A 27,722-nucleotide genomic window follows, 5' to 3' on the forward strand; every position below is an offset into this window, starting at 1 on the left:
CTAGAACATAATGATTCGGTTGTTTCCAAAGTCCACGGCAACAATCCTTCCGTCAGGAGTAACAGCTATACCCGATGGGCGATCCATCTGTCCAAAGCTGCTACTCTGAGTCCCCAACTTGCATAAGAAATTACCGTTGGTTTGAAACACCTGGATCCGGTGGTTCCGGGAGTCAGCCACCACGATGCGGTCCTCCTGGTCCACTGCTACGCCCTGCGGCCGCAGGAACTGACCGTTACCGGTTCCCTCTGATCCCAGGAAGCGGGCCGACTGGCAGTCCGACCGGATGATCAGCAAACGGTGGTTGTTGAAGTCTGTCACCACCAGGTGGTCCTCCTGAGTGAAGGCCACGCCTCTGGGGGAGTCCAAGTGTTTCCATAGAGCCCCCTCAAAGCCGTACTTATTGAGGAAGGTGCCGTCCTGCCTGAAGAGCTGGATGCGGTGGTTCCGGGTGTCTGAGACGAGGATCTTTCCCTCCGAGCTGACCGCCACGTCCCAGGGGTAGCTAAACTGACCGGTCTTGGTTCCCTTCTCTCCGAACTTGAGGAGGAACCGGCCTTCAAAGGTGAAGATCTGGATGCGGTGGTTATCCTTGTCGGCAACGATGATTCTCCTCTGGCTGTCGCAGGCCACCCCAGCTGGTCGGTCCAACTGGCCTGGTCTGGAGCCCAGCGTACCAAACTTGTGGTGGAAGGAACCGCACGGCTTGAAGATCTGCACCCTGTTGTTGCTTCGGTCAGCTACGATTATGTAGCCCTCTTTGTCCACACACACCCCCCAGGGGCGACACAGCTGCCCATCTCCGTCCCCCTCCCTGCCGAACGAGGCCACCGGCAAGGGGATACCTCCATAGCTACGGCCAGACTTGACCAGCACTTTAAAGGGGCTGCCTTCGATGTGCTGGTTGCAGATAAGGACTGACACCAGATGTTCTCCTTCTACCTTGGGCAGGTAGCTGACCGTGTACAACCCGTTCTGATGGTCGGTCACCTCAGCGTTTAGCAGGTTACCATCGGACGCCACCACCACAGCTGACACACTGTCCCCACCAGACAGCCTGAGCTCTCCATCATGATCATACCCCACCACAGTGAAGGAAGCCTGCTTACCCTGCAAGACCCGACAAAGCCCCTCTCCCTGGGCCTTGGTGAGGGGGGCGAAGGCCCCGGAGCTGACCAGACCTAGGGACTGGATGGCGAGGAGCAAGGTCTGGTCGGGGGTGGTGAACAGGATGCGATCATCATCCTGCGGCAGTAACAGCTCCCTGAGGGCCTTCAGCTCTGTGATCTGGAGGAGCATGCTTTCTCTGGCCAGCAGCAGGTCCAGACTACTGCCCTTCTCTAGGACCTGGGTTACTGTAGAGATGGTGCTGTCCAGCTTGGTCAGGTTCTGGTGCAGCTTCTCTAACTGGAGATAGAGGGACTTGGCTTTCACCTGACGGATATTCTCAACCTTTAGAGAGGGCAAAAGGAGGGAGAGGGGAAAGGGACAGAAGGGAGAAAGAAAAGATAGTTACACCTGTCTGTTAGGTTTTGTAACATTGTTGGAATGTGTAAATGTACTGTAGGTCCTACAGTATGATACTACTTAGCAGAAAACCAACTTACTTTCCACAGCAGTTCACACTCTCGTTCCTCCAGGGCCTTCTTATGACGCTGTGTGATGGCTTTGACCTCTGACTGGACCGCCATGGCCTTCAGTTCCACCTGCTCAGCAACAGCCTGTGCTTTCTCAATGCTCAGCTGCAGGTAAATCATTAAGAAACTGCTTTAGTGGGTACAAAATGTAGCATGACCTGAATGGTACATTGACACATTATTCACAGGTTAAGTCCTGACAGTTTAAAACCTCTTTAGGCTAGGGGGCAGTATTTTGATGTTTGGATGAAAAACGTGCCCAAAGTAAACTGCCTATTTCTCAGGCCCAGAAGATAGAATATGCATATAATTGGCAGATTAGGATAGAAAACTCTAAATTTTCCAAAACGGTCAAAATATTGTCTGTGAGTATAACAGAATTTATATAGCAGGCGAAAATCTGAGGAAAATCCATCCAGGAAGTGTTTTTCTGAAACTACTCTTTTCCATTGCAAGCCTATCCTCCATTTAAAGGGATATCAACCATATTCTTTCCCTGTGGCTTCCACGAGGTGTGAACAGTCTTTAGACATAGTTTCAGGCTTTTATTCTGAAAAATGAGAGAGAATGATCACATTGCGTCAGTGGATAGCCAGATGTCCTCAGATTTGTGCATGCACGCCAGGAGCGCGACCTTTTCTTTCTCTCTTCTATTGAAAAGGCTATCGTCCGGTTGAAATATTAGCTATTATTTATTGTAAAAACAACCTGAGGATTGATTATAAAAAAACGTTTGACATGTTTCTATGAACTTTACGGATATTATTTGGAATTTTCGTCTGCCCGTCGTGACCGCACGAGCCTGTGGACTACTGAACAAAACGCACCAATCAAATGGAGGTTTTTGGATATGAAAATAATCTTTATCAAACAAAACTAACATTTATTGTGTAACTGGGAGTCTCGTGAGTGCAAACATCCGAAGATCAAAGGTAAGTGATTAATTTTATTGCTTTTCTGACTTTCGTGACCAAACTACTTTGCTGCTAGCTGTTTGTAATGTTTTGTCTGCTGAGAGCTGTCCTCACATAATCGCATGGTTTGCTTTCACCGTAAAGACTTTTTGAAATCTGACAGGCCGGCTGGATTAACAACAAGTTAAGCTATGTTTTGGTGTATTGCACTTGTGATTTCATGAAAATGAAATATTTTTTTGTAATTTAATTTGAATTTGGCGCTCTGCAATTCACCGGATGTAGACGAAAATGATCCCTCTAAAGGGATCGGAGCGGCAAGAGGTTAAGACCTTTAAATAGTGAAACATTGTTCCTTATCAGATGCAGGAGGTCAGTGTTTCTCAACCTTTTTGCACCAGGGACCAGGGCTCTCCTCTCCTCCCCTCCATATCAGTGGAGGAATTGATGAGTGACCTCTCAAAGTCTTTTCAGTATGAGGCCAGCTGGTTGAGTGAATTAAATGCCTCAGACTGGCTCCAGTACCACTGCTGGAGAGAGGCTGTTGACCCCAGGCCAACACAGCAGCTGTTTTCCAGACAGTAGTGGGTCCTCATCATGAAGTCACTCTATAGAGGCACCTCTGGTGGATATAGGGGTTGGAACTAAAGCTCAGAGCGTTAAGTTAAGACTGTGTTAAGATCTGCTACCAAAATGCTTAATCAGCAGACAGGCCTTTAACTGTAGGGAGAGTGAATACAAGCATGACTAAGTCTCTTGGGATAAAAGTGTCTGCTAAATGGCCTTGATATAAAGTGTGACTGACTAGGACAAAAAGGTTAAATTAACTTCTCACTAGGTGGGAGCTGACAACCGTCCATAACCTGATCCGTCCCGGCAGGGCTGAGCTCAACCAATGGAATGAGGGGTACTACCAGGGTGGTGGTGTCAATCAGAGAGAAAGCACCAATGACGTCATCTATAGGGGTAACAAATCCTGGTTCAGAGGTTAAGGGGGTGGCAGAACGGGCAGAAAAAGGCGGCAAATGAGATTATGGTGTTTTAATGTAACCCTTTAGGCCAAAGGTCTTCTACCTTTCAGGACAGAGTTCTACAGCTCGGCTTTGTGCCATTCAAGCCCATGAACATTATCTGTGTCCCAAATTGTAGTGCACTATTTTTGACCAGGGCCCATAGGGAGCAGGGTGCCATTTGGGACACAGCCCACGAGATCTCTTCATAGGAGATAATGGATTATCAGGCTGGTCCTTGTCATAGTACAGCCTCTTCACAGGAGCTAAAAACACTCAACCTAGATTGAGTTAGCAGCATTTGGTGAATTAGGTCTTCAAGTTAAGTGAGCCTCAAAACACCAACTGAGCGTTACAGAACTGAAGGGGGTAGGGTGAGGTGTGTTATTCTATTGTGTTTTGAGAAAGGGGAGGGGCATACATATTTCATTGGCATGTGAGTGAGTTGGTTTGGGGGATATGGGAGAGGGGGGGGGGGGTGTATGGGGACAGGGTGGGGGAAGGAAGCGTCTTCCTAGAATTCCTCTCCATTGTGTCCGTCCTCCCAAAGCCATCCCATTCCCAACACCCTTCACTCTCTATTCACAGCTGGAGGACAACTTACCTCCCAGCCAGCCAACTAAGAAGGAGTGGCCTAATGTTCTGAGTGGTTGTCTGCATCCCAGGTGACACCCTATTCCCTTCACGGGGCTGACACCCTATTCCCTTCACGGGGCAGACACCCTATTCCCTTCACAGGGCAGACACCCTATTCCCTTCACGGGGCAGACACCCCATTCCTTTCACGGGGCAGACACCCCATTCCTTTCACGGGGCAGACACCCCATTCCTTTCACGGGGCAGACACCCCATTCCCTTCACGGGGCAGACACCCCATTCCCTTCACGGGGCAGACACCCCATTCCCTTCACGGGGCTGACACCCCATTCCCTTCACGGGGCTGACACCCCATTCCCTTCACGGGGCTGACACCCCATTCCCTTCACGGGGCTGACACCCCATTCCCTTCACGGGGCTGACACCCCATTCCCTTCACGGGGCTGACACCCCATTCCCTTCACGGGGCTGACACCCCATTCCCTTCACGGGGCTGACACCCCATTCCCTTCACGGGGCTGACACCCCATTCCCTTCACGGGGCTGACACCCCATTCCCTTCACGGGGCTGACACCCCATTCCCTTCACGGGGCTGACACCCCATTCCCTTCACGGGGCTGACACCCCATTCCCTTCACGGGGCTGACACCCCATTCCCTTCACGGGGCTGACACCCCATTCCCTTCACGGGGCTGACACCCCATTCCCTTCACGGGGCTGACACCCCATTCCCTTCACGGGGCTGACACCCCATTCCCTTCACGGGGCTGACACCCCATTCCCTTCACGGGGCTGACACCCTATTCCCTTCACGGGGCTGACACCCTATTCCCTTCACGGGGCTGACACCCTATTCCCTTCACGGGGCTGACACCCTATTCCCTTCACGGGGCTGACACCCTATTCCCTTCACGGGGCTGACACCCTATTCCCTTCACGGGGCTGACACCCTATTCCCTTCACGGGGCTGACACCCTATTCCCTTCACGGGGCTGACACCCTATTCCCTTCACAGGGCTGACACCCTATTCCCTTCACAGGGCTGACACCCTATTCCCTTCACAGGGCTGACACCCTATTCCCTTCACAGGGCTGACACCCTATTCCCTTCACAGGGCTGACACCCTATTCCCTTCATAGGGCTGACACCCTATTCCCTTCATAGGGCTGACACCCCATTCCCTTCATAGGGCTCTGGTCAAAAGTAGAACGCTATGTAGGGAACATGGTGCCATTTGGGACGCAGACATAGTATTAGAGGGGCTATAAATGGGCACTATGGCCTCTCTCGCCCGCTCTCCCTCCCTCTCTCCCACTCCCATTCTCCGGGCCATGTGAGGCTGGAGTGATAGAGGACACTAATGATCCATTCTGCTCCTGATGCCATCAAGACTCTGAATACAAACTGTCTGAGCTGACTAGTGGTCGTTAGACACACACACACCAACGTAGAGTCCCCGCTATATATCCCCCTATAGATCTACGTAGAGTCCCCGCTGTATATCCCCCTATAGATCTACGTAGAATCCCCCCTATATATCCCCCTATAGATCTACGTAGAGTCCCCCCTATATATCCCCCTATAGATCTACGTAGAGTCCCCCCTATAGATCTACGTAAAGTCCCCGCTGTATATCCCCCTATAGATCTACGCAGAGTCCCCGCTGTATATCCCCCTATAGATCTATGTAGAGTCCCCACCACCTACAGCATGCCTGCATCCCAGTACCCACCTGTACAGCGTGCCTGCCCTGCATCCCAGTACCCACCTGTACAGCGTGCCTGCCCTGCATCCCAGTACCCACCTGTACAGCGTGCCTGCCCTGCATCCCAGTACCCACCTGTACAGCGTGCCTGCCCTGCATCCCAGTACCCACCTGTACAGCGTGCCTGCCCTGCATCCCAGTACCCACCTGTACAGCGTGCCTGCCCCGCTGGGCGTCTGCCAGCAGCTGGATGGTGAGGGTCCTGGAGTCCTGCAGGGAATCCTGGAGGTAGAGGAGGCTGTGGCCCGAGTGACAACCCACACTGGCCTCCCTACAGACAGGCACGGAGCACGTATCACAAAAGAAATGCAGAACCTGCAGAGGGACAGGCACAGAAGCAGACAGTCAGCAACAGAACCTGCAGAGGGACAGGCACAGAAGCAGACAGTCAGCAACAGAACCTGCAGAGGGACAGACACAGAAGCAGACAGTCAGCAACAGAACCTGCAGAGGGACAGGCACAGAAGCAGACAGTCAGCAACAGAACCTGCAGAGGGACAGGCACAGAAGCAGACAGTCAGCAACAGAACATCTATCCTCTCACATACAGCAACAACCAACCGCAGCCAGTTCTATTGTTACATTCTGTACAGTATCTAACATGTTGACTCGGGTCCTGACGATTTAATAATAGTAACAATGACATTAAGCTGTGGCTCTGCCTCGATCTGCACAACGATGTACTGTACGGCATCACATACTCAGTGTTTTGGACACAGTCCTGTCTAAAGCAGAGTAGAGTGAAAGAAGAAACAAGGGTAAGAAAGAATGGAAGAGAGGAAGCAGAAGTGCAGTGGTGTGAAGTTTCCCTGACATCCAAAAGTACTCATGACATTTAGAATGCTTAGCAGGAAAGGGAAATGGTCCAATTCACGCACTTATCAAGAGAACATCCCTGGTCATCCCTACTGCCTGATCTGATGGACTCACTAAACACACATGCTTTGTTTGTAAATTATGTCTGAGTATTGGAGTGTGCCCCTGGCTATCCGTAAATACATTTTAAAAAACACGAAAATCATGCCGTCTGGTTTTCTTAATATAAGGAATTTGAAATTATTTACACTTTTACTTTTGATACTTAAGTATATTGAAACAAAATACTTTGGCTTTCTCACATAGTATTTTACTGGGTGACTTTCACCTGAGTCATTTTCTATTAAGATGTCATACTTGAGTAAAGGTGACTGGCTACTTTTCCCATCACAGCAGGAGTGAAAGGGCAGAGCGTACAGGATAGGATGGAGAAAGCAGGGTGAGTGATGCAGGCCAATCACTACATTGTATAGAGAAAGGAGGCCAATAAACAATTACATTGGTCTGTTGCCAAGAACATCAATATTTACAATACAGAGCCCCTAAAGATGTTTATCTTAGATGTGTTCCTATGTATTACCACTAAAATGTATGTATGTGTGGCATGTATCCAGAAATCCATTCAAGCACCGTATTGAAGTACTTAGCTAGTACATGTCTCTATAGCAACAGTCATAATATCATTTGGTGCTGGTTTGGGGACATACTCTGACGATACTAAGGTTTAATGCAGAGGTGAAGTTGTCAGAGAGTTTTCACAATGAGAGTTCATTTAGACTGGATGCTCTAGAGTTAGTTCTGGAGATTCAGTACGAGAGTGTGTGTGTTTAGTCCACTCAGCACCACAAAGCCCTTAAATTAAATGATGGATCACTCAGCATGGGTCGGGGTACATAGCTCACCCATTGGCCCCTTCCCTCTTCCCAGTGAGCCATTTGAAAATGTCAACGGATCTATCCGACAGTAATCACTGAGGCGGATTCGTCTCAATGAAATGACCAAATGAAGGAGTTCAGAGGTGCTTTCTGCTCCCCACAACAAAGGCCAACCATCAGCGCTGACTAACACCTCTAACACAGCCCTCAACACCACGTTTAGGACTTTGGTAAGGTTTTTTTCAGCTGTTTGGCCACACATTTTTTCATGCTGCACCAAACATAAAAATGTCTAAATGAATGACGGGTATCTTGGGTTATCTTCAATTAATTGGGACTATTTTGATGAAGTTTATACAGGCTACGGGGTCTCAAATCAACAAACGGTAATATTGACGCTTTTTTCACGTTTTTCAAGCGAAGGTCTTTTAAAGGAGTTTGCGAGTACACTCATTGGGTTTGGGCTAGCAGCCAGCCCAACTGAAGTATGCTGATGTCTTTAGCCCCCAGATCAGAGCAGCAGAGGAGAGGAGAAAGATGGCAGCCAAAATAATACGTTTGTTATTCAAAACGGTTATTACGGTGACCGCAGTCATTTGGCTGGCCAATTACAGTCATCCAAAATTCTGTGACCGTTACAGTCCTAGTGTTGTGTTATCGTACCAGAGGTTGTGATCCTGTATCTATCAGCATCACAGAGGGAGGGGGAGGAATAGAGGGGCCTTTAAACACCAAACTGCCAACAGAAGTGGCCAAAGTCAGGATGCACTTGGACTTCTGTGGAACAGGAGAGCTGTTATCACGTCCATGTTATTTCATGTGTCTGAAGTGAAAAAAGGGGACAATGGAACCATTCCCTGGGATGGTGGACTTCATAACACATCCAAATCAGAAGACATCTGGAATTATGATTCATCAGAATCTCAGACAGTAAATTCAACTAAGTTGTTGCTTCCTCGCTAGCCTGTAGATCTACTGGAAATGTAACGAGGGACAGAATAATGCAACGTCCCAGAATTCCCACACAGGGGTGATGTAAAACACACAGGGGTGATGTAAAACACACAGGGAACATGGAGCATGCAGATCAACACAACCCGAGGGTGCCCTGTCCGTGCTAATTAGGTTTCCCAGAAGTCACACGCGCACAGCGCTACACACACACACACACAGCCAGACTGAAAACAGTGTGCAAGACCACCATATCAAGACAAATAGGGTGACAATATCAGCTGAGAGAGAGAGAGAGACAGAGAGCACCATGACTGAGTGCGTACCGCTCTGTCCAGCAGTGCGCAATCACACTGCCCTAACCCATCTGGACAAGAGGTATACCCATTTAAGGACTGCAGCTCAGCATTTAACACCATCGTACCCTCCAAACTCGTCATTAAGCTCAAGACCTTGGGTTTCGACCCCGCCCTGTGCAACTGGGTCCTGGACTTCCTGACGGGCTGCACCCAGGTGGTGAGAGTATGAAACATCTCCACCCCGCTGATCCTCAACACTGGGGCACCACAAGGGTGCGTTCTCAGCCCTCTCCTGTCCTCCCTGTTCACCCATGACTGCGTGGCCATGCACGCCTCCAACTCAATCATCAAGTTTGCAGAGGACACTACAGTGGTAGGCTTGATTACCAACAACGACGAGACGGCCTACAGGGAGGAGGTGAGGGCCCTCGGAGTGTGGTGTCAGGAAAATGACCTCACACTCAATGTCAACAAAACAAAGGAGATGACTGTGGACTTCAGGAAACAGCAGAGGGAGCAGCCCCCTATCCACAACAACGGAACAGTAGTGGAAAAGGTGTTAAGTTTTAAGTTCCTCGGCATACACATCACGGACAAACTAAAATGGTCCATCCACACAGACAGCATCGTGAAGAAGGCGCAGCAGCGCCTCTTCAACCTCAGGAGGCTGAAGAAATTCAGCTCGTCACCAAAAACACTCAAACTTCTACAGATGCACAATCGAGAGCATCCTGTCGGGCTGTATCACCGCCTGGTACGGCAACTGCTCCGCCCACAACCGTAAGGCTCTCCAGAGGGTAGTGAGGTCTGCACAACGCATCACTGGGGGCAAACTACCTGCCCTCCAGGACACCTACACCACCCGATGTCACAGGAAGGCCAAAAATATCATCAAGGACAACAACCACCCGAGCCACTGCCTGTTCACCCCGCTATCATCCAGAAGGCGAGGTCAGTACAGGTGCATCAAAGCAGGGACTGAGAGACTGAAAAACAGCTTCTATCTCAAGGCCATCAGACTGTTAAACAGCCACCACTAACATTGAGTGGCTGCTGCCAACATACTGACTCAAATCTCTAGCCACTTTAATAATGAAAAATTGGATGTAATAAATGTATCACTAGTCACTTTAAACAATGCCACTTTATATAATGTTTACATACCCTACATTACTCATCTCATATGTATATACTGTACTCTATACCACCTACTGCATCTTGTCTATGCCGTTCGGCCATCGCTCATTCATATATATTTATGTACATATTCTTACTCATTCCTTTACACTTGTGTGTGTATAAGGTAGTTGTGAAATTGTTAGATTACTTGTTAGATATTACTGCATGGTCGGAACTAGAAGCACAAGCATTTCGCTACACTCGCAATAACATCTGCTGACCATGTGCATGTGACAAATAAAACTGGATTTGATTTGTTTGTTGGTTTGGGTGTTCTTCCAGTAACATGCAGGACTTGATCTCTATGGCTCAGCCTCTACAATAGAACACTACAAGCAATACACCAAGTTGTTCTGTGTGTAGATGACCTCCAGTTCTGATACACTAGGGTTGCTAAATTCCTGTAACTTTACCGAAACTCAAAGGTTTTTATACATTCCTGTTTGGAGCGTTCCTATATTTCCTGCTTATTCCCTCCCGATTCCAGTGATCTTCCAACCAGGATTTCTGGAAAAGTTTTTGGGGAAGTTCCCAGCATTTCAGAACCCTAATAAAGAACTGTGCCTCCTTATGGACTGACCATGAGCCAGAACACATGAGACGTTTCGGAGCCCCTCGCTGTCTAGGAATAGCGCTTCCATCCCATCCCAGAGAAAGAGCTGCTTTGATGCCATGCCAGACATTTCTTGTATATAAAATTATGAAAGCGCTTCCATGTGAGCTGTGCGTGTGTGGGGGGGGGGGGGACTAACTTACACCCCCCCCCACACACACACCCATATGAGCCCCCTGGTTAATGGTAGAGTGAAGGAACTACACAACTAAAGGGAAGTGTCATTGACACATCTCTCTTTGACAAGCTCTAGCTCTACACTGATCGATGTGTCCAACACTTCCACACAGCTGTGACTGTGTGTACACCCATTCTGTTTCCTACAATGGTGATATTCCATCTGTACTAAAATGTACACTCAGCAGAAGAAGAAACGTGACCCACACTGAGTGAATCACCCTTCTACTTCCCACTGTTCATCAGAAACACAATCTGCAGACCGTTCCAACTGCTTTCTTTATGTCCCTGGACTGGACTGACTGCTCCATCTGTCTTCTTCATACAACAGCATTAAATGTTCAGACATATGTTCCACTGACTCGCCAGCCGTGCTGCCTGCTTTATGGCAACACAGAGTCAACGTTCCAAATGGGACCCTATTCCCTTCATAGTGCACTACTTTACCTTAGGGGGCAGGTCAAAAGTAATGCACTATCTAGGGCATAGGGTGCCATTAGGGACGTATAAACAGAGTTATTTTGGCTAGACATTGTTTTGATATTCCCAATGAGAAGGCTGGGCCCCATCGTTAATGCAATATCTGATGTCTGCCGCCTTGTAGGACCAGCAGGGAAACCAAACGTCCACTCTGTCTCTTCAACACAGAGATTTACAGTCACGGGGAGAAAAGACGTACAATTCCTTTCATTAAAAGACCTGTCCTGCCAATGCAATGGTTGTGCAGGTGTAGCCTACAGTAGAACTTTAACGTGTATTAAAGATTTGATCTAGAACTAATCAATATGGACAACATCTGCAATGTTCATCCACCTTCAGAACCAGCTGAACTAGCAGGAATAGAGCTACATTAGAGAGAGAACTTTCCATGGGAATAAAACAACAGATCTCCAGTTCTTCTGTCTGGCTTCTAATTCTGTTACATAAGAGGTCTATTAGTAATACTGCCAGTCAGGCCTCCCTCCTCAGCCCTAATGAAGACCGTTCCACATTCCTGATGAAGGTCTGGTCCTACCATAGGAGGAAAGGAACCCCTCTCTCTCTGGTTAGGTCCTAAGCTGGGCCGGGGATAAACTGGGGCAGGGCCAGGGCAGTTTTCAATAGTTTTCAATATCAAAGCACCGGGAGGGGCTCCCTCTCTCACATGAAATGGGTTAAAACTGAAAAGGAGAGGCACAGGGAGGAAGAGGAAGAAGAACTGAAGCAGAATAATAAAATAGTGACTGAGGTTGGTTCACAGAGGAGATCCCCAGCTAGACAGAATTACAAACCAGACAAGATTCCTCACGAGTTCACTGCACTGGTAGGAGCGATGGTAGCCAATCACAGGCGACAGCTGGCACCTTAATTGGGGAGGACAGGCTCATAGTAATGGCTAGAAAGGAATACATGGAATGGTATAAACCACATCAGACCCATGGTTTCCTTGTGTTCGACACTCTTCCATTCTAGCCATTATTATGAGCCGTTCTCCCCTCAGCAGCCCCCTGTGTAGTCAATGAGAGACGGACCCCCCCCCCCAGTTAACTGTCTAATGTACTGTGGAATCATTGACTGAATGTTCATAGCTGTCAGTGTAGTCAATGAGAGACGGGCCTCCCCCCCTCAGTTAACTGTCTAATGTACTGTGGAATCATTGACTGAATGTTCATAGCTGTCAATGTAGTCAATGAGAGACGGGCCTCCCCCCAGTTAACTGTCTAATGTACTGTGGAATCATTGACTGAATGTTCATAGCTGTCAGTGTAGTCAATGAGAGACGGGCCTCCCCCCCAGTTAACTGTCTAATGTACTGTGGAATCATTGACTGAATGTTCATAGCTGTCAGTGTTGTCAATAACGGCAACAGTGGCTTTTATTTCAGTGACTGAGACAATATCTGAAAACACATGAACCTATAGCCTGTAGCAGTGTCTCATCAGATCGTCGTGACATTAGATGAGTTACAGACAGAGACTAAACTGGTTAGTGACTGAGACAATATCTGAAAACACATGAACCTATAGCCTGTAGCAGTGTCTCATCAGGTCGTCCTGACATTAGATGAGAGTTACAGACAGACTAAACTGGTTAGTGACAGGATGGGAGTGTCATCACGCAAAAGACTTCTCTTCTAACCACTAACCTCTTATTGTCCTGTTGATTAGAGGATGAGTTAGATGCATTCCTCTAAAATGTCATTAAGCTGCACAGCAAACTAGGTTGGCTATCCAAATGACTCAAGGCCTAAACATACCAGCAACTTTCAAATTTCCTCATTATAGAATAATCAAGTCTTCCTATCCTAATGTAATCTACAAAAAGGTTTGGGTTAGGTCAGTCTTTACTGAACGTTCTACACCGTCACCACATGGCAACCAGTGTGGCCACGCCCTCGTAACACCTGACCCCAAGCCTGAGGGAGAAAACAGACAACAGCAACAATGCAGTGACGGGCTTCCGTCCCTTCCACCTTGTGACCTTCTGTTGGAATCAAAGTCAACACAGAGAGAGAGAGAGACAGAGAGAGACAGAGAGAGAGAGAGACAGAGAGAGAGAGAGAGAGAGACAGAAGGAGAGAGAGAGACAGAGAAGGAGAGAGAGAGAGAGACAGAAGGACAGAGAGAGACAGAGAGAGACACAGAGACAGAGAGAGACACAGAGACAGAGAGACAGAGAGACACAGAGACAGAGAGACACAGAGACAGAGAGAGACACAGAGAGAGACAGAGAGAGAGAGAGACACAGAGACAGAGAGAGACAGAGAGAGAGAGAGAGAGACACAGAGAGAGAGAGAGACAGAGAGAGAGAGAGACACAGAGAGAGAAAGAGAGACAGAGAGAGAGAGACAGACAGAGAGAGAGAGACAGACAGAGAGAGACACAGAGAGAGACAAACAGAGAGAGACAAACAGAGAGAGACACAGAGAGAGAAACAGAGAGAGACACAGAGAGAGACACAGAGAGAGACACAGAGAGAGACACAGAGAGAGACACAGAGAGAGACACAGAGACAGAGAGAGAGACAGAGAGAGAGACAGAGAGAGAGACAGAGAGAGAGACAGAGAGAGAGACAGAGAGAGAGACAGAGAGAGAGACAGAGAGAGAGACAGAGAGAGAGAGAGAGAGAGAGAGACATAGAGAGACAGAGACAGAGACGAGAGACAGAGACAGAGACAGAGACAGACAGAGAGAGACAGAGACAGAGCACAACATTCTCTCAGCTTAAACATTGAATGGATATGGACCTCCTACTAGTTCTGACCAAAGGCCATTCACAACTAGCAAAGGGAAACTGTTTTTTAGACAATAAGTTACATAAGGTATCGTAGTGAGTTGAGTTTCTAGTCAAACGTCTGGCAGGAAAAATAAATACAAATCTAACCAAAACTATGTCCACACTATGGCCCTGGTCAAAAGTAGTGCACACTATGTCTGAGGTGGCTAACTTTAACCTAACCTACTTGTTGTCATGGCTATTCAGATGCTGGATTTCTTTGGCTTTGCCCCACTACAAGGCAGGAATGATCAACCATCTCACTGAGCTGGTGTTACAGTGTTCTCTGTAACATTCAACGTTCTCACCAGAGACTGTAGAGAGAATTAGTAGACAAGAGGGTGAATGGGTAGAACAAACAGAAAGTGTGTCTGTGGGGGTGTGGGAATACAGAGAGAATGTGTGTGTAGTCCCATCCTCAACATGTCTCCCAGATGACTGCTCTGCTGAAGGCTAACGTCACGACATTCCGACTGGCCTTCCACTGAGTAAAGGCTTCCTGTATGTTTCTCTATTGGGAGCAGGCACTCCTACACCACACTGTCTGCACCGGAGTCAGGACAGGAGTGTATTGTCTCACGTCTGCACTGGCTCCTGGCAACTGTGTCAGAATGGCACCTAGTAGTGACGTCAGAATGACACCTAGTAGTGACGTCAGAATGACACCTAGTAGTGACGTCAGAATGACGCCTAGTAGTGACGTCAGAATGACGCCTAGTGATGTCAGAATGACGCCTACTGACGTTAGAATGGCACCTAGTGACGTTAGACAATGGACAGGAGTGAGGGACTGCACTGCTGCTTAGTCCAAGTACACCCCAGCAGAGACACTGCTCCAACTACTCTCCAAATGTACATTTATATCATATATTATTTATCCATGACTTTGGTATTATGAGACTGAGAAATTGGTGTTATGAGACTGTAATATTGCTATGGAATGTCAAACCCAAATGGTAGATCCCATTTGAGTTTGTCCAATAACACCCAAACCCACATTAGGCTTTGAAGAGGTGTCCAATAACACCCAAACCCACATTAGGCTTTGAAGAGGTGTCCAATAACACCCAAACCCACATTAGGCTTTGAAGATGTGTCCAATAACACCCAAACCCACGTTAGGCTTTGAAGAGGTGTCCAATAACACCCAAACCCACATTAGGCTTTGAAGAGGTGTCCAATAACACCCAAACCCACATTAGGCTTTGAAGATGTGTCCAATAACACCCAAACCCACATTAGGCTTTGAAGAGGTGTCCAATAACACCCAAACCCACATTAGGCTTTGAAGAGGTGTCCAATAACACCCAAACCCACATTAGGCTTTGAAGATGTGTCCAATAACACCCAAACCCACATTAGGCTTTGAAGAGGTGTCCAATAACACCCAAACCCACATTAGGCTTTGAAGAGGTGTCCAATAACACCCAAACCCACATTAGGCTTTGAAGAGGTGTCCAATAACACCCAAACCCACATTAGGCTTTGAAGAGGTGTCCAATAACACCCAAACCCACATTAGGCTTTGAAGATGTGTCCAATAACACCCAAACCCACATTAGGCTTTGAAGATGTGTCCAATAACACCCAAACCCACATTAGGCTTTGAAGAGGTGTCCAATAACACCCAAACCCACATTAGGCTTTGAAGAGGTGGTAGGTCAGACCGAGGATATGGGAGGATGGGGGCTATGTCATGATGATATTAAACAACATTACTGCTGTTAGATGGAGAAACTTACCGCATTGTCATGCTCTCTGTCCTGAAAGACAGGCAGCAGAGAGTAGCTCGACTGGAAGGAGGACCGGCTCAGAGTGGCAGTAGTTGTGTTGTTAGAGTTGTTGGTTCGGTTCCCCAGGTGTTGGTGAAACAGACTCTCCACTAGTCTATCAATGAAATGGTCTTTGGTAAGCCGGACCCTCTGGTGTGCCCATACACAGTTGTTACAAAGGTACTCCTGGCAGTCTCGGCAGTGAGAGGTAGCGGGATTGCCCTCGTTGCAAGAGCTGCACAGGGGCTCTCTGCTGTGTCTGTGAGACAAGTTGTTGCCCCTGCTGCTAACAGTATTGTTGATTTGCTCCTCAGACAAATTTACCACGGCATCCAACATGTTGTTAAATAAAAAGTTTGAGGAGGGCAAGGCATCTACTCCTGATACGGGCATTAGAACCTTTAGGTCACAAGTCGGGCACCGGAGTTTCAAGGGGTCTTCGGGGTTCCGCTGGCCCTCCAGACACTGCCTGCAGAAGGCATGGAGGCATGGGAGGACGTGGAGCCTTCTGGAGGATGAGGTAGATGAGCTAGTTGAGGTATGAGACGAGGACGAGGAGGTAGAAGAGTTGGAGGAGAGTGGAGCAGAGGAGCAGCACAGTTGTTTGCATAGGGGGCATGTCGTCAAGTCGGAGTCAGGGAATGAAGCCATTTGCACGACTGCTTTGGAATAGGGGTATTTAAACCGGCATTTAGACATAGCCTACGGTTGCCTTTGTAAATAGATGCAATGACGATAGACTAGATTAAATGGTTCTATTAAATGTTGCTCCTATTGTGCAAAATTGGTATCCACTCACTGACACCAAATAAAATGTGTAACTGATTAAATAGGTCTGCCGGTGAAGGACGTGCGTTTGAAGGAAATTGGAATGGCAGTCAACGTCAATGAAAGCTCTTTGGAATAGAAACAACTTCGGGTCTTCCTTATTTGCATACATAATTCACATTTTACGTGTTTTGCGTATTGAAATGTGAGAGTAATTATAACTTAATATTACAGAGTTGTATGTTCTTGTTTACGTCAATGCTGCGGGGAATAAACCAATATTGTGGCAAACATGAAATCGGCTGCGTGTCCCCCACCCGAATTCTCCCCAAGCACAGAGAAGGGCCACTGCCGGTTTTCGTTATCAATTCCTCTGTTAATTTACGCACAAACGTGTTAACAGTAAGTGTCCGCCCAATTATTCTAATCCACCATCACAACTCTTTCAAATGTAACCAACCATGCGCATCAAACAGAGACTGTTGAAGGCAATTAAATAATGAATCCATTTGATGTAATAAGTTAGCTCGATACTTGCGCGCATAAGATCAAATAGCCAAACAGTTGCTGAACAGTCTCCCAAAAAGGATTTGTTACTCTATGATACCTTCTCTGAACGAAATGCTCTCTGTGATGCATTCGTTGTGCTTCATAAAAGGCTGCACTTTCTTGAGATCAAATGTCCAGCGTTTTCCCCTGGCTTTCCTTGACCATCCGCCAGCGCAGAATGAATCCATTCGTTCCGTGCAATGAAGCGTTCCATGGAATTGTGTTCATTTGCGCTTGTGCACGCGTTTTACGCATGTTGTACTGAACCGCATATCAAGAGGTACGACGGTTTTACTATATATGTGTATTATGTGCCATGTTAACTGCAGGACGTGAGTTTCTCGAAAATGCCCTGAATGTCTCTAATCCTACAGCCGTGAGCATACTTCCGTTTCATCACACGGAAGGGGACTTTGTTGGACAGCGGGGCTGGGCAGTTACATACTAGCGTCTCCCTATTCATGGCATTTTAACAGTAACATTTTAATTGGAAATGTTACAATATAGTATGCAATATGTCGTGGCGTAGACCTCAAACAGCAGTTGTGCAAAAACAAGGGATCTATTTCAATATTTTAATTTCCTGGAAAAAATTATAGACTGGCTTTAATTTCATTTGACACTTTTGAGACGATTCCATTGGTTCCATGGTACCAGGCAAACTAAATCAAACTTTCTCTCTGGCTTGTGTATTTAAAACAACTAAAAACGCAATAATTTGTATTTAAACTGCAGTAAGTAGCCTAATGCTAACGTTTTATTTAAACAACTCTAATGCCCACTTTGAATGTGAACAAATAAATGACTGATCATGATCGTATCCATTCACCCTGTCTCAGACGGACAAGCAATGCTTACTCATGCATGCCTCTGTGAAGGCCATGCCATTGATGTTGTGCTTTGGGTTCAGTCTCCAGGAATATCTCACACACACAGACAGTGGCCAGGACAGGAGAACCTCAGTGAGGTTTATCCTTTACATGTTGGCAGTCCAAAATAAGCAGTGGGATGCCAGCCTGGGTGACAGAGCTCTGACCACATTATCCAGTCCTGGATAAGGAGCTGGCCCCGCCCAATCCTGCTCAGAGGAAAAACCCAAGAGGCTACTAGACCTGGGGCACTATGGAAAGAAAGAGTCAAGAAGCGTCAGTGTTGGAAATGGCCAAAGACAACTTGGTTGTCCGTCTAACCAGACGAGATCTGAACCCGAGTCTCCAACGGGAGGAACCAACCAACCAATCTTAACCATTAGACTAAGACGACAGTTCCACAGCACTTGTGTTGATGGCCGGGGTAGGCACGGCGTCGACTTCTAACATGCATGTCTCCCTTCCCTGAGTCATATTAAACTTGGGAAATCAAATCTGTGAAAGACTCGGAGACATAAAACATGGGAATCACATGAACACCAGTAATACTCTACCAAGCCCCAATCAATATCTGAATGTCAAATCAAAAGTCACGGGTGGATAAACATGCTACCTTTCCTGTTATTTAGGTTGCTGGGACAATAACTTGAATGTCCCTGGCTACTTCAAAGTAGATCATATTTCTGGTTCTGAACTGAATGTTATGATCATAATGCCAGGATGTATTTTCTGGTTACTAAAGGAAGCGAGATGACGCTGGGAAAGAGAGTAGAGGGATCAGAAACATTCAGTTCAGAACCAGAAATATGATCTATTTTGAAGTAGCCAGGGACATTCAAGTTATTGTCCCAGCAACCTAAATAACAGGAAAGGTAGCATGCTTGTCTTCCCATTACTTTTCATTTGACATTCAAGATATTGATGGCCCTTGTTATTTTACAGAATAATGGCCAACTTTATTGCACTTGATTAAAACCTTTACCACAGTCACAAGAGGGCCAAACGCTGGTCAGGTCGCCACCTCTTGTCATGATCAAATGGGGTAATTGATATTGAAAGCCCCCCTCCCAGGTCTGTGAAAACGCATCAGAGCAGGAGCAGTATGGTAATAACAGTGCGTTAGAGCTAGCCTGGTTGTTGTCTCTGTTCAGTAATAACATTCGATTCCTTGCCACTCTTGTCATTTGCCAAAGACGAGTGGGAAGGAGTGGAATGTTAGTTCTAAAGACTGGTACCCAGACTACGTTAGATCAGGGGACGTATGGTAACAACAGTGGGAGTTCAGGTATAAATCATTAAAGGCTTTCCTGTTTCAAAACAGTCTGATTTAGCATCATGACCTCTATGGCTTTAATGGCAACACTCAAACTCAGAGGGGGTTCCTCTCTAACTAGGAGGAAGTGGCCGATCAGGATCAGCTTGCCATAAACCAACCAAACCCATATCCTGCACAATGAAGAGGCAGGATGACTAACACCAGCACTGCTAGAAGGCCAACCCCATGCTAGGCAGGACACAACCTCCCCTATCTATGAATGTCTCCTAAAAAGCTAAGAATTACTCTGCTAATATCCATCCCACCTTGCCCCAGGGTCCATCCCAAATGGCACCCTATTCCCTAGTGCACTACTTTTTACGGGCCCTGAATCTAGGAGCTGGACAGTCAGACCGACAGGCAGACAGGTGATGGTGGATCTAGGATCTGTTGTTTCTTTGAAGAGGCTGTTCTGACCACTGATTTAAATAAACACATTATCTATCTATATAGTTCTGGCTCAGTATACAGAGGAGGGAGGGACTTCATATCGTCTAATTCAACACACATTTATCACTCTGGGAGAGTGAGAGAGACATCCACATGTTCATGTAGAGTTTATGAATGGGTGTGTTTGGATAAAATTGGCTTTTGACAACCGTTCAGCACAGAGCTGATTAGGGATGGAGTCAGTCAGCTCTGCAACAAGTTACAACACACTTTGTGAAGGACAATGGCAAACAAACAAGAATGTTGAAAATAGTGTTAATCCCAATAGTCATGGACATTTTACATTTTGTCATTTAGCATCTCTAAATGATATTATATTAAATCAATGATCCATCTTTTAGCAGGTCTTTATTCTGTGGTATTGGTTGTGTTAAAGTTAAGAGGTAAAAACAAACATATATTAATCATTATTGTTCCCGGCTGTCTCGACAGTATTCTAGCTAGTCAGGTAACTGATGCAGTTAGTATTACTTGATCTTGCAGTATGAAGTCTTCATTCCATTTGACTGTCCCATCACACGAGAGCTGCATCAATGTGGTGGGATCCACTTCCAGTACTTTAGCTCTTCTTCTAATAGCTGGTGCCCATTTCAGTCAAGATCAACCTACAGTAGACCACTAACCAGAGGCTCTATGTATCAAACATCTGATCTAGAATCAGGTCTCCCCTGTCCATGCAATGTTTTTTTTTTATTGTGATCTAAAAGGCCAAACTGATCCTAAATCCGCACTCCTACTCTGAGAAACACCAGAACATCAAATCTCACTCCGAAATGTATATTTCATTACAAAAACCAATGAACCCCATACTGAGTTTAGTGAGAGAGCACACCATCTAGTGTAGAGTTTAAACACTGCAACAGTATATGACGTCTCCCGTTCCGGTCATCGTATGAGACGGATCGTAATACCGAGCCATTTCTTTCCTTAGCTCTTCTTTTGTGATAGCAAAGTGTGTTTCTGTACAGTTTAAAGTCAAGTGTAATAGATTTGAATAAGTGTAATAGTTGTCTTCGTAGATCGTCTCGGAAATAATACTCCACTAAATGTTCATTAAAATAACACAATCAATCTAAAGTGCCACTGAACTACATTAACAAACATGTCGTTTTCCCTCATACACCCCTAATGAAAATACTGATACTATTCCTCTGTGTTGGTTTATTCACACGCACACCTTCCTGAACACTGACTGACTTCAAGATACTAGGCCTTCTGGTTGGTTAATACAAACTAACTCTATTGTACCAGCCTGCTCTGACCAAACCTATTCACACTACTAAACCAAGCTGAGCTGGTCTGGTTACCCATCCTATCCACCATAGTTACTGGAACATGCTGGAAAGGACATTATGAAAAGAACGTATGCACGCCAGCACAGTACTGGGCCTGGCTTCTCGATAGCGATGGAATTTAGGCTTACGAGTGTTTTAACGATGCATCTTTCCTACAATGGCAGCATATGCAACGCCACGCAGACAGAACGTTCGCTAAGTGTGTCGATACTGACAAGATTGAAAGAAATCGGATCAGCTTTCTTAATTAATATCTTACCTTAAAATTATAATTATTCCACAATACTGACGACAGATCAGCTAGTGCGGCTGCAAATACTGAGGCCACTTATTGTAATGCTTACCCTATAATACATGCACTAAATCAAGATTTGACACATCATGAAATATATAAAGGCAGAAATTACAGATGGTAGCCAAATAGATAAATAAAACTAATGGAAATATAGGCCTATGTAGACTACACTGTAGGTAGGTAGGCTATTTATATCTGAATGCAGTCATATCGGTTTTCATTTTAAGCATAATTTTGTCTTTTGGTTGTTTCTAACGATTGCAAAGGCATTGGCAACTCTATATTTGCAGTCAACATCGTTATGAAGTTATCGGTGGTCACAGAGAGACAGAGAAGCATCTTGAGTCTATGTTTAGTGGAAGGGAAAAATAACACTAGCTGTTCTAGGAGTGATCTGAGGCAGGTGGTAAATAACAAGCGTTTTCAAGTGCAACTTTAGTAAGGATGGCTTTGGAAAACAGTTCAGAGATTTAACAATGCTCCTACGAAGGTTCTAACTATGAACTCAGCCTTAAGATGCCTTTGGGAAACCGGGCCCTGGTTCAGCACAATAGTGTGAAAAGAGTATGTCTGTTTATCTGTCCTCTCCAGTAGAAGGATAACGTGATTGACCTTGTGAGAGTCGGTGGGTTTGTTTCTCTGTGTGGCAGCTGCAGTGTAGCGTGGTGGTAGACATGGTGAGCATAGCATTGAGCCTGGTTCAACCAGGCGTGCTGCAGCATGTCCCCTGTCCCCTCAGCCCTGCCAGTCCCAGGGGATGCACAAGTCCCCGTCCTGCATGACAGAGTAGAAGTGGGAGACCTCCACCCGGAGGCCCTCCATGAGGGGGAAGCGTTCCTCCAGCAACCGCCTGCAGCAGGGGATCATCTGGTTGTGTCTGACACTGGGCTCCTTGGACAGATTCCTCAGGGCCAGAGCCTCCAGGCAGTGGAGCAGTACCTCCTCCTCCTCCTTCTGCAGCCTGGGGGACGGACACAGGTCAGGGTCACACACAGAGCACGCCTAGCCACACACAGACCGAGGGATAATCAATACAACAACGTACACAGACATGTAGGAAGTAGGGCAGGAACACAAGGTTGACAGACACTCACTGGTTCCTGTGTTTGATTCGTTGTCGGGCCTCCCAGGCCATGCTCTGGAGGAAAGTCTGTAGTCTGCTGGGCTCACAGGTGGCTGGGATGACGAAGTGACCCATCTCATGCAGGCTGGGGCTGAAGCGGTCACTGGGACAAAACACCACAGGTACATCATCAGTGGTCAGGGAATCTCTCACATGCCTCTACACCAGGTTCCCCTCTAGGCAGCCCGCTGGTGATTTAATTTGGCCCTTCAAGTTCTCTGAGCAAAATAAATCAATAATAAAAACGTTTTTGGAATTGTTGTTGGACATCAAATACTAAAATCACAAAAAAAAAATCTCAAAGTGATTTTATTTAAAGAAATCTCTTCAAGTATTCCCACACATAAATAGCAAGGCTTATGTGATCCTATCCCAATGTAATCAAGGTTTGAAATTATTCTGCTTTTGTCAAATACTATATCTGTTTGGGATCCAAATGATTTATAACTATGTTCCGGCCCCCCGGCCATCAGGAAAAGTCGTCCCACAGCTAAATGTATACTGAACAAAAATGTAAACGCAACATGCAAAGTGTTGGCGCCATGTTTCAGGAGATGACATAAGATTCCAGAAAATGTTCCATATGAACAAAAAGCTTATTTCTCTAAAATGTTGTGCACACATTTGTTTGTTTACATCCCTGTTAGTGAGCATTTCTCTTTTGCCAAGACAATCCATCCACCTGACAGGTGTGGCATATCAAGAAACTGATTAAACAGCATGATCATTACACAAGTGCACCTTGTGCTGGGGACAATCAAATGTGCAGTTTTGTCACAACACAATGCCACAGATGTCTCAAGTTTTGAGGGAGCATGCAATTGGCATGCTGACTGCAGGAATGTCCACCAGAGGTGTTGCAAGATAATTTAATGTTCATTTCTCTACCATAAACCGCTAATGTCATTTTAGAGAATTTAGCAGTATGTCCAACTGGCCTCACAACCGCAGACCACGTGTAACCACACCAGCCGAGGACCTCCACATCCGGCATCTTCACATGCACCATCCACCTGGACAGCTGATGAAACTGTGGAGTATTTTTGTCTGTAATAAAGCCCTTTTGCGGGGAAAAACTAATTCTGATTGGCTGGGCCTGGTACTCCAGTGGGTGGGCCTGGCTCCCTAGTGAGTGGGCCTATGCCCTCCCAGGCCCACCCATGACTGTGCCCCTGCCCAGTCATGTGAAATCCATAGATTAGGGCCTAATACATTTATTTCAATTGACTGATTTCCTGATATGAATTCAGTAAAACCATTGAAATGTTTGCATTTTGCGTTTATATATTTTTGTTCAGTGTAATTCTACAGACTGGTATTACAGTAGCATCAAAATCACACCCTTGAACAGGAATGTGCTGCATTAACAGAGTATTTTGGCCCACTGGTAGACAGTCGGGTACATGGTCTGTGGTGTGGGTGGATAGGGAAGAGTCTCTTACTTCTCCAGGGTCATGGCCAGACCTTGCAGGCTCCTGGGATGCAGGGCTAGGCGTCGGGCCAGTAGTCTCTTATGGAAGGTGTTGAGGATGCTGCAGTGTTCCTCTATAGGCTGTACAGGTCCCAGTCTCTCTATGTTAATTACCTGAATACCTCCCAACACATGGCTGATCCTCTCCTTCAGCCACTCTGTCTGCTGGAGCAGGCTACGGTAGCTGGGGAGACTCACAAACAGCTAGGACACATGTACACACGCACACACAAACAAACACAGAACATGAGCAACAGGAGAATAAAAAAGACTGGTCACTTTTCCAGCTGAAATGTAACATGTGCCATACTTTTGTCCATTGGTGATGAACATCCATTGTTCCCAGCATCACATGACCCGAGGCATTCATCCCTGATTGGTCAGTGAATATTATAGTGTGTCCTAAAAGAAAATAAGGAATGCATAAAGTAATTTACCATACATCATTTTAATTCACTCATCATTCTCTGTCAGTCAGGACATCTTTCAAAATGTCAACAGAATAGAACAATTCAAGCCCACTCTTAGGACAAAGACCCTTATTGACTCTCTTCCAGGTGTGTATACCTCGCAGGTTGAGCACAGCCTCAGGGTTCTGCTGGGAGAGACGGCTCAGACTCTGGAGCTGACAGCATCTGTGAGTCACTCCCCAGCTGCGCTGCCACCTGCAGGAGGGAGGAGGTATTGTCCTCAGATCAGGTGTTCAAGTGAGAGCAGAGATCCCCAGTCATGTTGTAACAACAGGAGGCTCAAAGTCTCCAGAACATTGATAATACGTTACTTTGGAATGACATTGACCACCTTCTGTTGTACCGCAGGCCAGTAGAACCCAGTCAAACAGTAACTCACTCAAACATGCACCCTATGAAGCTGAAGGGTCTATGCACTTTACTTCATAGGACCAGCACTGTGCATCAGAGTCATGTATTCGGAGCATGTGACATTTCGATTTTTACTATGCATCTCTGCACCATTTTCTATCTGCATGGGAGTTGGTGCACTTAATGAAACTCACCAATGTTTTCTTCTTCTATTAGAATGGAACAGCTGTTGTTCAGAGTGTTGATGATTACCTAATATCTTCCAAGGCAAATTTCTGACACAATTCCTTCTTGAGTCTCTTCAGCTCCTCCCGTCGAGGGACACTGGCGTTCTGCTTCTTCTTAGCCTCCTTCTCATGGTTTCTCAGCCACAAGCTGCAGCAGAGAGACAACTCTTCAGACAGACCAATGGCTCGCTTGTAGAGCATGTCACTTCTCTCAAGGCATGAGTGGAATGAGCCAACCAGAGGAATGCAAGTACACAGGCAGTGACAAAGACAGCAAGATCATTTGTTTCTATTTAAACCCGTCTTCGGAATGCATCTGTGAATTTGAGTTGACAGTTAAAAAGTGATCAAGCTAAAGCAATGCTAATGTCTATGTCATTCTACATACATAAAAAGTTACCGTTTGCTTTGGCTAGGTAGTCACTATACAGTACCTTAGTGTGGGCTCTACTCTCTTGGCCTGCTTCAGCTCCTGCTCTGGGTCTCTGAAGCCAGTGAAGCTGTAGTAGCTTTTGTCCCATTTGATGGGCCTGTAGAAAGGGTTCCCATGCCCAGCCACTGGCTGCTGGCTCTTGGGTGACTCTGAGCTGGCCTTCAGTCCCTTCATGTGCTCTGTGGACAGACTGCAGGACTTCAACACGTTCATTACGGTGGTCAGGACATCCTTGGTCTGCAGAGTGAAGCTGACCGAACGGAACCCTGGGAAATGTGGTCAAATGTATTACAAACATAGTCAGTCACAAAAAAACATCTATATTGCAAATGGCAGCATGTTCTCTATATAGTGCACTACATTTAACCAGGGTGCATAGGGTGTCATTTGGAATGCATCCATGCATAATACTCACTCTCTCAGAGGAAACGGTATGAAAAAAACAAATGATCAAGAAACACCAATACTGTATAGTCTACATTTTAAGCAGGATAAAAGGACATTACCAGGAGGAAGGACGTCCTTCTGAATGTCTTCCTTCTCCTTTATTTCCCTGACATAAAAGGTGAGCTTTGTTGGTTGGACTGAGCGGGAAGGTTTCTGAAGGTTTTCCAAATAACCATTGAGTCTCTTGAGGGAATTTTCATTCACTTCCTGAAGAGAATTACACAAAGACCGTTTTGATTGGCAATTCCACGATAACAGAATGATTCTGAGGCTCATATTTTTCACTTTAAAAATGTCAAACAAAAAACAATGAATGCAAAGTTAAACAAACCATACAACTCTATGCACAAGGACTACTTTTAACAAATACCACTGAACATTTTACAAAAACACATTTACTTGAATAATAGTGCAGATGCAAAGTTTGGTAACAGAAGGACGGTTTATGCTGCATCTACACCGTTCTTCAGGTAAATGTGTTTTTGTAAAATGTTGAATGGAAATTGTTAAGTCGCCGTGGAATTGCCCTACGACACAATTCTATGATACATGGACATTATTGCTCTTTTGAACTACGACAGGACATAATCATTCACCCTTTCCCTGGGATGCTGGCCAAAGAAGTCTGGGTGCACTGCAAAGTAGAAAGGTCTCAGTGCATTGATAGCATCTGCCCCTGAAAGAGCTCTCTGATGGACCAAATGTGCTGCGACATGTCTGTTCCCCACTCTGAAAAACAACATGGACCAGAGAGGGAGGATAAAGGGTTGTCACTATGATCACTATGAAGTCCAAAGGGAGCCTGCTGTGCATTACATCAGGGTCTCCCAAACTCAGCCCCTCCAGTGCACGTTTTGGTTTCTGCTCTAGCACTACACAGCTGATTAAAATGGTAAAATCTTGATGAGGAGTTGGTTTTTTGAATCAGCTATTTAGTGCCTGGGAAAAAAACATGCACCCAGGTGTGCCCCAAGACCAAGTTTGGGAAACTATGCATTACATCACTAACAACAGTGGTCCTTTTCACAAAATCAATTCTGAGTGCATGTGATAATGTAAGTATGATAATGTAAGCACTATAGTGGGTTATTTACCTCATGGCACTTCGCAGGAGCGAGGCCACAGACATAGCTGTAGCTAGCTCTAGCTGGACACCATCAAATCAATGACTTGTGACATCCACAGGTGTTGATTCTCTCCTGTTGACAAAATAGGTTACAGATTATGAGCTGACTGACTGGTCCAAACTGACAAATCTTAATAAAGATTGTTGTAGCATTTATACTACAGCAGTAGCTAGCCAGCTAAGCATTGGGTTGTGGGTGCAAACTCAAAATGGGTCTTATTTACAGTATCTTTGGCATTCACAGGACTAGCCTAAGGCAAGGCCAAGGGGACACATTGGAGAACACTCCAAACAACAACGCTATCAAATCGTCTGGCTTGCAAGTTCTTTCAGTTTATTCCAGCACAAAACTGAGTAATACATTGTATGACTTGTTATAACTAACAGATAATCACAACAACAAACAGGTTCAGCTAGTTTACCCACCTAGCTAGCTTCCTTGCAAGCTAGCTGTCAACTGAAAATAAGCAACCACATTCAGACTGTACCAGCCACATGTCGATAAGTGTTTGGCTCAGAATCAAAATTAACGAATACAGATTACCTTCTAAAGACTGCATTGCTGAATTGGTAGTATGGCAGGGATTTTTTTACATAGATTTTGAGTCCAACGTCAGCCAGTGGTCCATGCACAGCAATCAGACAGACAAAAGCAATCGCACTACTATACT

At 46.1% G+C, this 27,722-nt stretch overlaps 1 protein-coding gene and 1 pseudogene across 2 annotated transcripts; both read right to left on the reverse strand.

The window, feature by feature from the left end:
• LOC139387538 (E3 ubiquitin-protein ligase TRIM71-like) lies at positions 1-21,491 on the reverse strand (annotated as a pseudogene).
• On the reverse strand, positions 17,921-27,722 carry LOC139387540 (T-cell activation inhibitor, mitochondrial-like). 2 transcript variants are annotated; one of them, XM_071133847.1, is made up of 11 exons: positions 27,596-27,722; positions 27,020-27,124; positions 26,522-26,654; positions 25,985-26,132; positions 25,480-25,744; positions 25,071-25,193; positions 24,565-24,662; positions 24,308-24,399; positions 23,969-24,201; positions 22,498-22,629; positions 17,921-22,364 (listed from the first exon to the last, which is right to left on the reverse strand). In XM_071133847.1, exons 2-11 carry the CDS (start codon positions 27,052-27,054, stop codon positions 22,139-22,141), a joined length of 1,485 nt encoding a protein of 494 aa, XP_070989948.1. In that variant the 5' UTR covers positions 27,055-27,124; positions 27,596-27,722; the 3' UTR covers positions 17,921-22,138. The 2 variants fall into 2 exon arrangements, with proteins under 2 accessions (XP_070989948.1, XP_070989954.1); XM_071133853.1 differs by lacking the exon at positions 27,596-27,722 and adding an exon at positions 27,478-27,537 and having other exon boundaries at positions 19,860-22,364.

Source organism: Oncorhynchus clarkii, chromosome 3 (genome assembly GCF_045791955.1).
Source record: "Oncorhynchus clarkii lewisi isolate Uvic-CL-2024 chromosome 3, UVic_Ocla_1.0, whole genome shotgun sequence".
In the NCBI taxonomy this organism is placed as follows: domain Eukaryota; kingdom Metazoa; phylum Chordata; class Actinopteri; order Salmoniformes; family Salmonidae; genus Oncorhynchus; species Oncorhynchus clarkii.

Bases quoted from the DNA above. Each gene is read 5' to 3' on its own strand.
- LOC139387540 (XM_071133847.1), bottom strand. From the start codon at position 27,054: ATGTCTGTGGCCTCGCTCCTGCGAAGTGCCATGAG. The intron at 24,400-24,564 runs GTATACACACCT...ATTTTCTTTTAG, and splicing joins GGCTGTGCTCAACCTGCGAG to GACACACTATAATATTCACT. The intron at 22,630-23,968 runs GTAAGAGACTCT...GTTTTGTCCCAG, and splicing joins CTGGCCATGACCCTGGAGAA to TGACCGCTTCAGCCCCAGCC.